Raw genomic sequence first — 16,106 nt, forward strand, 5'->3', positions numbered from 1 at the left:
GCTACAGGCGGAGCAGAACATTCCAGACGTCCCTCTCCCCAGCAACGCTTTCCGGCTCCTCCTAAAGGACAAAGGGACGTAATTTTTCAGTGCATAACAACTTTATTTGACCTCTGAGACATTTGGTCTTACAACATCCAGACAATACATTGGTGAGGAAAACCACAACCAAGACTTTTAAAAATTGTGCATAGACTCGTAAACGGAAAATAAATAAAAAGACGAAACAATGTCTTTAAGTATTTTTTTTATCAAGCACTGAAAGGACACATGGCAGTGGGAATAAGAGAAATTAAATAAAAGCTAATTTTACAAGCATGTAAAGCGTAGCGATTCCTGATTTCAGGAGTGGAAATTCCCTCACTAAGATGTGCTCAGATAGACTCAGTACGCTCATCGATTTCATGATGATTTGTTGGTCAGAAAAAGAAAAACTCAAGTCCCTCTGTTCCACTCCGCTGATCTTTGAAGAGATCTAGACAGCGCCGCTCAGGCAGTCTCTGTCTTTCAGTGACAAGCTGGGAAACGGCAGATAAAAGAAAAGGTCAAAAGACTCTCAACAAAAGATAATAAATGTACTTAGAGGAAGGAATTAGGTTTCTGAGGAAGGTGCCCTCCCGCTGGCCAAACAATCATCATCTCAGTCTCTATCCAACCTTAATTGATTGTTCAACATTGTATCAAACTAACTGAGGGAATAATTTACATTTAACTTACACTGCATTTAAAAAAAGACAAATGAGCACAACTATGGTCCAACTCTGTAGCTGAAGAAAAGACAACAATGCAGCGTTGTCTGAAATTTAACAAGGTAGCTGCCTACTTTACAGTTTCTGCAGCTGTCAGTATCCATGATGAAAAGTAAAGGAGATAAAACGCACTCTTGGGGCGAACCTGTGCATCAAAAAAACAGCCATTGATACGAATTCTCAGCCGTCTGTTTGTCAGAAAATCTAAAATCCACAAGATACGTACAGAAGATGGATGCAGAGGACAAGGTGTGTGTGTGTGTGTGTGTGTGTGTGTGTGTGTGTGTGTGTGTGTGTGTGTGTGTGTGTGTGTGTTTGTGTTTGTGTTTTTATGGGGTTTTTTTAAAAGAGATTAGACTGTAATCATTAAATTGTTTAGGGTTACTTATTTTTGAAAACCACATCGAAAGGCCTTCCAACTAGTAATTAACAAGAATTAAAACTCAAACTAAAATTTGGAAAAGGAAAAGAAACGTTAGAAAAGATTAGGATTAGTAGTCTCTGCTGCAATATCAGCAGTTATCTTAAATATGTAGTTATTCTTTGAAAAGTTGAACTTGAATGTTTGTGTGAATGGGTGAATGTGGCATAAAGTATCGTGTAAAAGTGCATTGAGTGGTCAAAAGACTAGAAAAGCTCTATACAAGTTCAGTCCATGTGCCACTTGTACCACCAACCTCAGTTTTTGGTTAATGAAGAACTTATTCTTTTACAAAGTGCCTTAAGGTCAACAATACTTGACTAGAGATCACTTTACCTTCTTCACTGTCTCCTTTGATCATTTTTTCACACAAAACAATACATGTCAGAAGACACAACCTCTGTCCAACTGTCTTTTCAGAGCTTAGACGACATTAAATGGCAAGCTGGGTGATGGCAATGGGCAAACAGTAAGACGTTAAATTAATATTGTTTGAACGTCCAATAAAGACATCCTGTCATGATTCAAAAATAGTTACAGAATGAACGTTGGGCAACCGTCTGCGACGTTACCTGATCATCAGCTTGATGCCCTTCGAGGGCATCACAGCAATGTCGATATTTGATGTTGATATGAGTAAATAATAAACACTGACCCACACGGGACTAATCCCATCTCATTGGCAAATGTCTTGTTCTTGACTTACACCATGACTTCTACCTGTCTGTGGACTTTGTTGCTCCTTTATACAACGTCACCTGGCTTTCTCCCATAAAACCCTGAAGGCTACTTTTCCCCAGTTGTGATCCAAGCCAGTTTTCTGGCTCCTATAAACACCACATGTGTAGCACGACAATACAGGACTATAATTTACATATAGATATACATAAATGGCGTAAACATGTTTTTTGTACTTAAACAATGGACGATGACAAACACTAGTCTTTGTATATGTGGAGTGGACACAACAGTGTGGCTGTCTGATCAAAACCATTTTCCAACCAAACAAATGAAGTGCCAATCAAATGTTGTTGTATTAAAAAACAGCAGTAATATGAGAAATATGTCCTTGTTTGAAAGGGAGGGTATGACTGATCCATATTTAGATGTGGAAACAATCTGTGTCACCATCTATGTCTTAACCGTGTTGCAGCGTTTTTGCATCCAACCAAGACCATTTTCACCAGGTACACAATGTTATCAGACCGTTTGTTAGGATGCTGTTGTGCTTCATAAGCAACAAGAGCTGAACAAAAAAATCCACTAAACAAATCAGTCTTAGTGCTTCTCTGTGCTGTAGCGCGAGTCGCATGCGTTTTTGTTTTTTTTTTAGGTTTATTTTGTTTTTTACTTTTCAACAACTCATACAGTCATAATCACAATTTTGCCTACAGTTTTTTTATTTCTCCACATCCTCCACATTGCCCGTAGATAATTGCACAATAACAGAATAAAATAAAAGAAATTAGATAATAATAATAAAAGATAACAGTAATAATAAAACACATACACAAAGGCAAGGTAAGATGGATAGCGGCCCCAAGGTCTAATGTGCATATTTATTACAGATCACAGAACATTTCTCAAACAAAAAGCCTCCAGTTTCTCAGTCTTGTCACAAATAATTTTTCTGTTTTAGATTTTTTTTTTGTTTCAATTTTTGTTGTTTTGTTTGTTGTTCTGACCTGTGAGATTTTGTTTTTTGTGTTGTTTGTCCCCTGGCAGGTTTGATGGGGATGCCCGGCGATTCCAGCCAGCAGGCCCGGACCGCCTGCTCCTACCAGCACTCTCCTGGCGCCGGAAATGGCAGCAGCCACCACCACCAACACAACCACGGTCAGACGCCGCACCACGCTCACCTCCCCCAGCAGCACCTCTCCCCTCACTCCACCCACAGCCAGCACCAGGCACACGGTCAGCATGGCCAGCACCAACAGCACCCTGCTCATTCACAGCAGCACCCGTCTCTCTCCCATCAGGGTCACACTGGACAGCCCTGCCCCACAACTGGTGAGAGCAAGTTTCTAATTGTAAGGTGTCTATTCGTAGGACTGTGACTTTGGTTAAACCAAATCAGAAAAGATGCTCACTAGAAAAATGTATGCCATCACAGTAATATAAAAGATGCTATAATCACATTCTACACTTAAAGATTTAAATTAGCTTTTTAGCAACATAGAAGACCATTCATATATCTGTTCCTCACTCTGTGTTATGGTGAAATCTGAAGAAAACTTGCTCACATGCCTCTGGGGAACAAAGAAGCTAAAATCTGAGAAAATTCTTGTTGAATTAAAGTAATACAGGTCCATGTTTAACAGCAACAAAAGTATATAAAAACATGTGTTGACAAACTCTCACATAACTCCTACAGTATAATCTAAGTCTCATTCATCCGCTTTTATGCTCAGAACTTCCCAAACAGACAGCCCTTTCCAAAGCGGAGCGGATTTTCAGTAAAACTTATCTGTGCTCTGTTCAAAGCCAGACTACAATAACAGTAATTTTACTTTGGTAAATACAAGAGCTTTTGGTCTACCGCTGTCTCAAACTGTTGTTTGTGTTATTTATTGACTGTGATGATTTAGAGCTAACCTCTTTAAAATACCAAAGTCACATAATAACACAAACAATCTAACTGATCCAGGCAGCGGCAGACCCGCAGATTCCGTGTTCTGCAAGGTAAAAATGACTGGTTTTGTCAGTGGGATCTGCATTTGACGAGAGTTTTGCTTTTAGTTCAGTTTCCCATCGGCAAGGGCTGTCTGTTTGGGAAGTACTGAGCATGAATGGATAAATGAGACTTGGATAATATTGCATGAGTTGTGTGAAAGTTTGTAAACGGATGATTTTCTTTGGTTTCTCTAGTGGTAAATGCGGACCTCACTTACTTCAAGAATTTTTTCCGTTTTTGTTTTATTCATTCACTGTGGAGGCATCCAAGGAAAAGAAAAGATTTCTTCATGAATTCAACGTTGCACAGGCTGACTAATTACTATAGAAATAATCTTTTGGGGGCTGAAATATCCCTTTAACAATACTCTAGAATGAAGTTATGGCCATCAATTTGAAATATTTCAGCACTGTTAATCAGAAATCACATTGTTTCCATGAGGTTTGTCTGGCGAATGGCTATATTACTCCACCCAAGAGTCTTGATCGTAATTATTATTCACATCATATTGCATATTGTGTATGTTTGAGTATAAATACAAGCAGCTGAGTGGGAGAACCGTTAATGTCAGTCTCTTAGGTGTAATCACAAGTAGGAGATATGGGGAACTTCTGACGGCTATAAAATCTCCCACTTGGGGAAAGAACTTTAGAAGTGTCCACAAACCGGTGCCAAAATGGCTCCAAAGTTACCGTCGCTGGCAGTTTAAAGAAAATAAAGTCCAACATCAACACTCAGTGCAGCAACACACTTAGTGCAGTTATTTTTCAACTCTGCTGCATACTTTTTTTCGACTAATTCTTGTGAAACAAACCCATAAAGTGTACTGTATAGTGTTTCATATACTCTATATTGATGCTGTTAAGCAGCAAACAATGATTCTTCTTCTCCCAGCTCCCAAAGCCACATCGGTGTAAATGCAATTCACCTAATACATCAGAATAGGCCTGTCTCTGCACAGACTCATTGCATTTATATTATACTCTTTCCTCTGTAAGGTCCCAGAGCAGTGGATATTATGAGGCTGGGCTGATACAGACAGGTTTCTCCAAAGCTTCACTGAGGCTTTTCCTGCTCATATTCCCAGTCTTTGTTTTTTTTCCCCTTTGTGTCTCTGCAAGACAGCTCTCAGGCCAAAAAAGGGACTCTTCAGACATTATTTATCTAGGTTAGTATTCCTCTCCACCAAGCAGAGGATGAATGAAAGCAATCCCTCTGTCTTTGATCCACGGCCTCTGAATGTATTGTTGTTTAGTTTGTGGCGGTGAAGGCAGTGAAAAGCATCCTCCTTTTTCTTTTCTTTTTTTTTTTGTTTTTTTCAAAAGCAGAGCTGTGGCTGGGATTTTTCTATGTGAGGTCATGCCACCTTGTGGTTGACAGCAGAACTTTAAATGAGACGCGCTTCACTTTTTGATTTGGTTTGGATCGCCTGTTTCACATCATTCGACATTGTCACACTAGTCAGACTCAGCTTGTTTTCTTAGCTTTTATTTTAGTGTTGAAACTAGGGCTGCACAATTGATCAAAATATTATAAACATTGCGATATGGCCAAGTTCAGTATCCAAATTGCAGGAACTGCAATTTTCTAATGAAGGTAAAATGTGAATATTGCATAATAAATGATGCATTGTATGCTGCAGAGATGCCCTGGCTTACAAATATACTCCAGACGTGAGGGAACACAATTGTTAGTTATAGACCTAAGTAAAATCACATTGTTATTATTGTTGTTGTTGTTATTATTATTATTGCAGCCCTATGTGAAACAATTAGTGGATAGAAAAAAATTGTAAACTGTGAAGTAATTTATCAAGAAAAACACCAAATATCATCTAGTTCTAGGTCCTCAAATGTGACATTTTTGCTGCCTTTATTTTTTATATAACAGTCAACTAAATATATCTGAGTTTGGAGTGATAGTCAGACAAAACAAACCATACGGAGATTTCATCTTGGGCTCTGGGTAAATGTAATGTCCACAATTTCCAAGGGACTGAACAACAAATCAAAAAAAATATTTATATCAATTCATTTGGTATTCACAAAATTCACAACCACATAAAAACGAAGTAAATAAATAGATATGTTCTTGAAACTAAAAACGACAACAAAACATACACGCAAAACAACAGTAGACTAACATTGAGAAAAAGTCATTATGTATGTATGCTCTCTTACAGGCATGTCATCAGACTGGTACCCCAACCTGGACTGGCTGAAGGAGAGCTGCCGCATTGCTACCAGCTACAACTGGGCTGACGTAGACCTCTCCCCATTTCAAGGTAACACACACACACCCACACTCACACACACACATCGAGTGCTAAGAGTCTTGGTGCCATCAGTGTGAACTGCATTTGAAATGAGCATTGATAAAGCCGTCTGCTGCAGCCTGTTTCAACACAGTGAGAATTGATAAAATGCTTATTATGCCGATCAGTTACTTTGATTAAACCATTATGATTCCTCTGTGCGCTTTCATATACACTCGCCCTTGAGGCACAATATTATATCATCCAGTGTTGTAATAGTACTGGGCTAATAAAAGTCATTATCCTGCATCTGAGAGGTTGCCCTCTCTGTTTCTATCTGTCTGTCTGTCTGTCTGTCTGTCTCTCTCTCGCTCTCTCATGCACACACACACACACACACACACACACACACACACACACACACACACACACACACACACACACACACACACACACATGCCATCTCCCTCCCTCCCTCCCAATTGTATGATGTGAATAATCCAATTAGGCCCCGGCTCAGTAACAGCCTCTTATCACGGTCAGTGCACAAAGCCGGCAACGTCCACACACGATGGATGACGACGGCTGGTCTTATAACACACGGGCCCCGCTGCCTCTCTCCCTTTCTCTCACTCTCTCTCCTCCTGCAGCGCTTGACCTCCCTCACACCGTCGTAATGCCATCCTCCACCGTCTCCAAAGAGCAGGGACCGAGCCTCTCGTCTCTGTCACAGCCGAACACAACCCGTATGAATTACATTTTGGGAAATATCATACGGCAGGTTGTTGAATAGAAGCTTAGGTGTTTCTTTGTTTGAGGAAAAGGAGGTGTGATAAGTTCAGGGTCTCGTTCTGCATCGCCAAATGTGAACAGGCATGTTGTCAGAAGACTGATGGTCCGTGACTTGTAATTAAGGTGGAACTATAGTGACAGTTAAAATTATAGAGGGGATTTTTATCTTGGATGTGACTTCACAATGATATATGGTACATATAATTTATTTCGCATTTGTTGGATATTAATTACATATGATTTTCTGAAGTTTTGCTCTGGGGTGCTTTGAGTGTTTGTCTGGATTTAGACATTTCAGACAAGGAATGAATGCTGCATTGTTTGTCTAATGTAAAGAAAATGTAACTGTCAAAGCACAATATGAGTCAAGATGGTATAAGTGTGGATCTCATTCATGAATGAGTGCATACTCTATTTTCTATTTACAACAGTGAGTGTGTTAGCCTCGTATTTCTTCTCATTTTTTTCCCAACACATCTTCAAAGGACCCAATAACTGGCAACTGGCAAATGACTGTAATGGAGTAAAGTAGAACTTTCTACCATGAAAATACACTAATACAATTTTCTGAACATAATCAGACATGTTACAGCAACAATATGATCCCAAATTAAGGAGAGATTAACAACATGTGCAACCAAGATTACATGTTTCCTTGAAGTTAGCATGTAGCTACATGTAGCTACATGTAGCTACTGGCTACACAACCAAAGCACTTGCAAGATGACCATATCAAGAAATGTTGCTCAAGCTGATATCCAATTGTTTCAAAAGCAGAAAAAACTGAAGCAGAGCATTCAGAACAGTATGAAGCCTCTGGTATTTTTTTACAGGGACTACTTTTCTATACACATACTTTATCATTTGAAACTTTGGCCATGTTTAATATAAAGATCTGGCTTTTTAATGCAACGGGAATGCGTATCATTAGCATTTACACTTGGGTCAAATGACTCCACAGCATTTGCGGGTGTTTATCACCTCTGGCTCTGATCGGCTTTGATGGAAACGGAGGTGAACGCACTACTTTCAGCTCCTTAACCGGCGAGATACAATGAGGCGCAGCCGCTAATTACTGTTCTTCTCCTCCTGAGAAGCGCTAAAACATCGATCCAAAGTAGTCCGCATCAAGCTTGAAAGAGAGACTGAATAAGTAAGAGACATATAAAGAGAAGTAACCACCGTTAAGTTTTTACAGGCCTTTGTCAATGCTGCTCTCTACTGTTTACCAGTCACAAACTCCCTTACACACACACACATACACACACACACACACACACACACACTCAAGGCACACTCAAGGCACACTCCTTTGCTGCAGAGCTGTACACACAGCTCTTGTCTATTGGTAATGGGAATGCAGTCTATAGCCTATTATTAGCAGGTTTACCCGTGTTTGAAAAAACCTGCGTGCATACACAAATTTCTTTGTGGGAAAGGGGGTAAGAGAAAATAAGTGAATGTATAATCATTAGATTATTAGATAATAACTGTAATATATCTCCAGTGAACATTTGTAACGGGCAAATATCGCATATGAAATATTCAACAATAGAAACAAAAGTTGGATACATTTAGAATATTAGATATTACGAAAGGTTTTATGTAACATTGAAGCACCTTATGTGACACATGTGGAACATTCAGGTCCATCTTTGCCTCCTCCTCTGTGTGTCTGCCAGGTCTGAAGGAGAGCATGCGGCAGGCTGAGCTCAACAACTGGTCACTGGATGCTGCCCAGATGGCCGACCTATGTTCCTCCATTAACCAGTTCTTCACAGCCACGGGGGTCATCCCTCCTCAGGGCGCCGCCCACCCACAACCTCAGGTCCAACACCCGACACCACCAGGAGCACCACAGCACCCGGCTCAGCCGCACGGGGCGATGCACCCAAAGGCCAGCCAGCACAATCAGCACGCGCAACACAACCAACACAACCAACATAACCAACACATCAGCACGGGTCTGTATATAGAGCAACGTTTTCCTCAGATGTTACTGCAAGATACAGTTTTTTTTGTTTTAAACAAAAGGTATACTATATATGTGTGTATGTGTATATATGTGTATATATGTGTGTATATATATATATATATATATATATACTTGACCATTGTCTTAAAATGTTCTGTCACCTTTGGTAGTCAGAAATGTCCTGTGACATTTCTGCACTTGCCCGCTGTGACAGGAGCTGAATTAAAGTCTCCTCACTGTGCCATTGTTTGCCCATTATAGATTTACAAAAGAATTATGGATGTTGTCAGCTTCATGGCAACTCCAGTAAAGATATGAAGACAAGGGGATATTTCAGCAGTGGGGAATCCAGCACATTCTGTCGGATCTCTCAAGCTTAGCATAATATGGCACTAAAACTGTGTGCACATGATAGCAGCTCGTGTTCTGCAAAGACTCACGTGTGAAAGTAAGGATGTTAATCTGACACTTAGTCATTGCCCTTTTGTCTGTTCTCCCACAGGGAACATGTACATAGACTCGAGACAGAGCATTTCCTCTCTGATGGGCCCACCAGGATACCCCCACATGCCCCCCATGAGCAACACGGCTCCCGCAATGACAGGTGACTCCTCCATCGCTCTCTTAACAGGTCAGGAGGAGCAGGTGGAAATGCAGATAATGTGTGTGCGTGCAGGTTTCTATCCATGCATGTGTGTGTGTTTGTCAGCATCAGAAAACAGCAAATAATCAGTATTTGATAATAATAATGTGATAGTGTTATGCAGCAATATCACAACACAACACACTTTTAATTACAAAGCATAAGAGAAAGAACCATAAAATCAAAGATTTTTCAGGACAGACAAAAAAATGGGTACAAATTTGTCCAGAAATTTAGTATTGCACTTCCATAAAGAGAGGGACTTGCAAGAAATAGATTTGATGCTGCAGAGATATCCTTTTAGTCTTTAATATGGGTCACTCTCCAAAAACACTGGATCCTACATTTCCCATGACTCAAGTGATGCTTCTCAGACTTAACAAAACTTATCCAGGATCACACTGATAGCAGAGTAATGACATTTGTTACATGCCATACCTCTTTCTCTCCCCATTTCTTGTCTATTATGTCATCTGTAAAAAAAAAAGTAAACATGCCCCAAAAAAAACGCTATCACCTCTTTTTTACAGGTTAGTAGTACTACTCATGGGTAGTAAATACATCTTTATGTAAAACATTTGTGAACTACCCCTTTAAGACAAATAAATGTCTCAGATTTTACAGAAATAAATCCCTTTTTAACATAAAAAAGTTTTAAAAATATATAAATAAAATAAATAGCATTTGATTGACTGCCAAGGTTTTTATTTGTCAGTATTAAAAATGTTGTAAACCACTGTAAACCAACATTTTCAGTATTATAAATGGTCCTATTGTAACTCAACACCTATTTGACAGTCTGAAAAATGAATTTTCTAAGCTACAGTGGCTATATTGGATTATATTACAAGATATCTGTACAAATTTTTTTCACCCTCTATATCTATTGTGAAAGTCAAATTACAACAGTGATTCATTAAAATCACTAAAAATCATTGTCATTGTTTCCAGGTGGAAGAGAATTTTAAGGCATGGTGGATTATTGGAGGCTGTTCTCAGGATCTCTGTGATTTTGAACTTTTTAAGACTTAAAGACTGATCCCCCATGACATAATCAGATGCCTTTTTCTGTTCAGAATATCTGTGACCTGTACTTTATCCTACTCGTATATGATTAAAATTCAAAACATCTGGAAAAACTCCACAGCTGCGTCTCTTCCCGGGATCATGAACTGGTTACTCAAGATAATCCGCAGACCTTGTTGTGAGCAGTTCATGTAGGAACTATTCTCTGTGCACCGAACTACATCCGCCAAAAGTATCACCTCACAGAGGGAAGCGTGAAACTTCTGCTAGTTCATCTGCCACCACTGAGCAAGCAAATGTTAGACCTCAGCTGAGGAGGATGCCATTATGTTACAGCTCGTGCTGTCATGAGCATGAGTCTCTAATCCATGAATAGATGCGCGCTTCCTTCTGCGCAGTGATTCGGTTTTTGGGTGTAGTTCAGTCGAAAGAAAAAAGTTCCTACATGAAACTGTCCAATTATAATGATTTCTGAAAAGAGACAATGCTGTTTTTCCAAAGTTTTTTTTGGCGCTTTGACACTAAGCCTAGTGTCATCTAGCTCCATTGTATTGGAGAGAAGGCAGATATCTCAATGGCTGTTATCTACGACACTCTGCAGCTCACGCTAAAATTATCTAGATTGATAAATAGCTATACAGGTGAGAAGAAAAATATGTAGATTTGATTTGGGGGTGAAAGGTCCCTTTAAGGTATCTGCTCTTCCATGTTCAGGTCATCTCAGCCAGCTGAGCCAGCAGCAGCAACAACACAGGCTGCCTCTTGGACACTTCCAGGTGAGACGCATGCTTGCTGCGGATGACATCCAGGACGACTTTGACTGGGACTCCATCGTCTAAACTGAGCCGTTAATGGAACAGAAGGATGAAGAGAGAGACAAGTGATGACAGGTGAGGTATGGAACTAGCCGACCCCCTTTCACCTGTGTGAAAAAAACAACAGAAGACAATCCAACAGAAAAAAAAACGGAGAGTAATTTTTCTGATCTTGCTGGCTTTTTATTTTCCTGATACAAGTGGATGGTGAGTCTAAAGACAATCATTTAAAAAAAACGGGACTTACTTGGATTGGACCAAGCCGACATGTAAACACACATCGTCCAAAGCGAAATGTCGTCTGAAGCTCTCTGAATTGTCTCATGTCGTGTTTCCCTCCAGTGCCAACAGGGTTAAAAGTCGCCAAAGTGTTGTCAAATGGTCTGTGAATTTCTTTTTTCTTTGTTTCGTTTGTGTTTTAACTTGTGTCCGATATCTGCCAAGTTTCAGTGCCTGTGCCTGAAATGAATAGAAACATTTGTCCCCTCTAAACTCCCTGCAGAAAAATCATCTGTCACACACATTTAACAAACTTTTTCATCCTTTTCCTCCTCATCTCATTAGTCTCGCTAATATTGAGCAATCTTTGTGGCTGTGGCTCTTTACAGCTACAGTTAGAAGGAGGATTTATGAAGGAGGAAGTAATGATGGTGTGTCTGCTCAGTTTGAAACAGCAGTGGTTGGGTGAAGCACCACCTGCTGGTTAAAACAGGCTCCATCATAACTTCCTTTGCCTGAAGAAGTTCTATGCACCACAATCTGCAATCTGCTCTTAGTTTGTTCTGTCACCCGGCTGTAAACCTTTATTTTATCATTTTTAATGTCGTTATTGTGCGTGTGAACAGTCCATGGTGCCATGTTCTCAGGGTGTTACAGTCAAATACCATGTCAGACCAACACAAAGCCATTTACACCTTTGTATGCGAGGTTCCTATGTGTTGTTCGGTGCTGTCAGTGTTCACTTCCTGTTGGCGAACAGCGAGCCTCCTGGTGACTGTGGTCATAAAGTTTAAAGGTATACTATGCAGGATTTACCCTAAAAAGACTGTAGATTCTTACAGAAGTAATCCCTCTAAATCATCACTTATGACCCACTAGAAGTGTGTTGTGATGAATTTATCTGCAGAGATTCTGCCCGCTGCCTGTATTTACTTATTTTCTTCTTATTTTGATGTTTCAGGACATTCCTGGGCACAGCACACAGGTGAGGTCAGGACTTTATTGATAAATAGAAACCAGGGGCTGTATTCACTAAGCTTACAACTACAAAGACTTTCTCTTTGTGAAAAAAAATTAAGAAAATTCTTGAAATTGTTTCCTTCTCTAAGAATTTTCCCTTAAGGTTAAGAAAGTCCTGGTATGATAAAAGTTATCTGAATCATCTTAGCCCTTAACAGCTGCCATGGTGAAAAATGGCTATGGAGAGGAGGACTTTTAAAGAGACTCAAGAGTTTCTTAAGCAGAGGAGAGAATGGCCGAAAAGACAAAGACGTAGGACATTTATTCTCCAAACGCTGGATGACAGTGAGTTAAGAAAGACTATAGATTAGATCATGCAGAGATAAAGTTTTTGGTCGATCTAATTAGAGATTTTCTCACATCTCCCACCCAATGCAACAACAATACAATGCCAACAACATATTGATTTGTAACTGGAAAAGCACAAGAGTGCTGCAGGGATGAGTGGTCTCTGTCAACTTTCCCCCTTAGCAGAGTGATCACAGAATTGATTACAACACCTCATTTCCCCATTACCCCAAAAATAACTTAGCTCAGAACCGAAGAAGTTGGTTCACAGCTGGAACATGGTTATTTGTGGAAATATGTGCTTAATTGGTGGAAAAGGGGTATTTCAGTCTCATATTGTGACGCAGTTCATTTCACTTCCACTGAGTGAAAAAGGACAACCAATCACATCTGTTAAACGAATGAGTCATACCTAGCAACAGGGTCAAAACACCTCCTCACTAACATTAAAGTTCCTGTCCTTTCTTGCTCATAGTTGCTCTGAGAATTGTCCTGTATCACTCCTAAGCTAATATCCATGCTAGAAGTTTTTAGGATAAGTTAGGAGCTCACTGAGTGTATTATCAGAATATTTGTTTATAACACGGCTGCCAGACAGTAAGCAGCACGCATCCAAGAGAGAGCTATGAAAATCATAAAAACAGCGCAAAATCACTGCAAATATAGCAAGGCAAAATGTCAAAGCTAGTTCCAAAATGAGAAATGTCTCTGGGGTTGGCCTCCATTTTTGCTTTTTTGTTTAATGCTTACAAACAATAAGTAACAACTTCTGCATAGTATACCTTTAAAACCTTCATTTGTCAGCTTATAAGCTAACTGATAGAAAATACTGTGGAATAAGCTTTTCAGTAGCTCAAACAACAGCCACTAATTAAAATAGAAATGAGACGCTGGCTATGCTTGGACTTTGTCAACTATAAGGCCTAGTTTTCTGAGGTATAATTCAGTTTGTCAAGGTTTTATAATTTTGGGAAAGTGCATATCAATAATGAGCAGGCAGAGAAGTCATTTCAGAATGCCTCATTTATGAGAGGATGAGCAGTTTTTGCACAACACCAAGCTTGATAGCATCTAGTGAATGAGAAATAAAAGAAAACCGTGAGCATTTTTATTTCTTTGTTTCAAAAGACATTAAAAAATAATAGATGAACAAAGGAGCAAAGACTAAACAACAATTTCAAATGCTCAACTTTTCTTACTGTGATGTTTAATTTTGTCTGTGTACAAGTGTGTATAGTCCGCTCTGATTTCCTTTATCATACAGCTTGAAAAATACACATCAGAAAGAAATAATTTGTTCATATTAAGTGGGTACAAAGTGAAATATGGGACCTTAAAGTGCTCTTTTGTTTGGAAGATCTCCGTGATTGTTCGAATGGTCTAAACAAGGTCTCATTTAAAAAAAAAAAAAAAAGTAAGAAAAATACTCTTTATTATTGCCATTAAATGCTGTATTACAGTGACCAGCATATATATATATATCTTGTATGTTTGTGTGTTGTTGTCCATGTAAATAGCAGTATGTTACTCCAATGTTTGCCCTTGAAAAACAGACTGAGAAGTGAAAACAGCAAATGGAGAGAAAGTATTTTGTTATTTGTTCTTCAGGAGACACAATATGTACATACCTTCAGTATATTGTAAATAAGTGATACAAAAAATCGGCGTTTTGTGTGTTATAAATAATCTGTGTATGGCGGTTCAACAGTTAAAATCTGTTTCAGTGTTTATTAAAATGTCATTGGCCATTTTTACTGCTCTAACCTCACATCTGCTGTCATTATTTTACCAGCATGTTGGAGTTCATGGTCTTAAAGGAATACTTCAGCCACAAAGTGACCATTTGTAAATCAGTTAGTCACGCCGTGTTACCTTGAATTTGTGAAGAAAATGTTTTTCTCAAACGTCTCAGTGGAAAACGGCAAACATGTCGATTAATAGGTTGAAGGTTGAAAGTCACACAACTCGTCAGTGGTGGATTAAGTGCCTGAAAGCCATATTTAATAAATGTAAAGATATCTTATTAGAACATGACTTTGGTAAAAGTTTAAGTCACCTTTAAAATGTATGACTTACCTAAAAGTCTTGAAGTTTCTTATATTACATGTATTTAAGTATGAAAAAGTAATTGAAAAAGTATTAAAAGTATAAGTAAATGCTGGTCATTTAAAAAAACAGTTAAAGGGGGATTGGGGTTAGGGAAAAACAAAGTCTTCTTCATACCTTAAAGCATTTAAAGAAAACCTTTGAGCTTCAAGACTGACACATGGCAGTGAAGCAAGCACAACACAGTTACCTGCCACAAATCACCTTAAAAAACTACTTTCCCTCTCTGTTGTGGGACTCCACTTTCTGTGTCCATTATAAGGTCGGTCTCAATGTCAAGTGCAATGTTAGCACAAGCTTACTTGCCCGCATGTAATTAACCACAATCTAAATTGCAAGCGGGGACCACTGATTTGCCAAACCTTCCTATTTTATTTTTTAGTAATGATGTAACAAAAATACTTAGGAGATGTTTTGGATTCCATGTTTACATTTATTTAGGAAAGCGGAGAAAAAGTGAAAGTCGGCAGAAATATATAAACTCAAGTAAAATACAGAAACTCCAAAAAATACTTGAGGATTGTACCAAAGTAATATTACTTTGTTAATAAACCCCAGCAATTTGTGCAGAATAATTCAGGTCTCATTTATCCAGTGCTTTCTAAACACATGCATTTTTCACAAAAATCTTATTATTTAAAACTGAACTGGAAGTGAAATGTATCTCTGCTGTCTCCAAAGCCAGACTGCAGTACTAAGGCTTTTAAGTGAGAGTGCATGTGTCAGGAAGTACTGAGCATGCAAGTAAATAAGTGAAACTTGGATTATACTACACAAATTTTGTGAGAATTCATATAGTTTTGCTGTTGTTAAACATAGTCCCCATTCAATCAATACATCAGTGTGTTCCCAGTTCTCGGTTGCTCTCACAAATTCCAAAGTAACACTTTATGACTAATTAACCCGTTAACTCCTGGATCGACATCAGTTTTCCTGTGCTGCTTGGAGGAGGATTTCGAGGAAATTACCTGAAAAACAGATGGGAGGGGGGATTTATACATGTTATCAAAAAACTAGGGCAAAAAATGTCTAGAAAACATTGTTTATAATTCATACCATTATATAATAAAATTATTTTACAGATATTTTTTTTAGGACTTAAAGGTAATTTTTTACTTTTCTTT

At 38.8% G+C, this 16,106-nt stretch overlaps 1 protein-coding gene across 6 annotated transcripts in view; it reads left to right on the plus strand.

Moving 5' to 3' along the window:
• Positions 1-14,644, plus strand: part of LOC121947426 (forkhead box protein J3-like) — an 83,066-nt gene extending 68,422 nt beyond the window's left edge. For 4 of the 6 annotated variants that reach the window (XM_088082303.1, XM_088082306.1, XM_088082304.1 and 1 more), the window contains 5 exons: positions 2,896-3,180; positions 6,027-6,128; positions 8,573-8,854; positions 9,368-9,496; positions 11,249-14,644. In XM_088082303.1, the coding sequence (XP_087938429.1) occupies positions 2,896-3,180; positions 6,027-6,128; positions 8,573-8,854; positions 9,368-9,496; positions 11,249-11,373 (923 nt within the window). In that variant the 3' untranslated portion in view covers positions 11,374-14,644. The remainder of the gene's footprint in view (positions 1-2,895; positions 3,181-6,026; positions 6,129-8,572; positions 8,855-9,367; positions 9,497-11,248) is intronic. The other 2 variants (XM_088082305.1, XM_088082307.1) reach the window with 1 other exon arrangement.
• The last annotated feature ends 1,462 nt before the right edge of the window (positions 14,645-16,106 follow it).

This window comes from Plectropomus leopardus, chromosome 9 (assembly GCF_026936395.1).
Source record: "Plectropomus leopardus strain MGB_pleo_1.0 chromosome 9, ASM2693639v1, whole genome shotgun sequence".
Taxonomy (NCBI): domain Eukaryota; kingdom Metazoa; phylum Chordata; class Actinopteri; order Perciformes; family Serranidae; genus Plectropomus; species Plectropomus leopardus.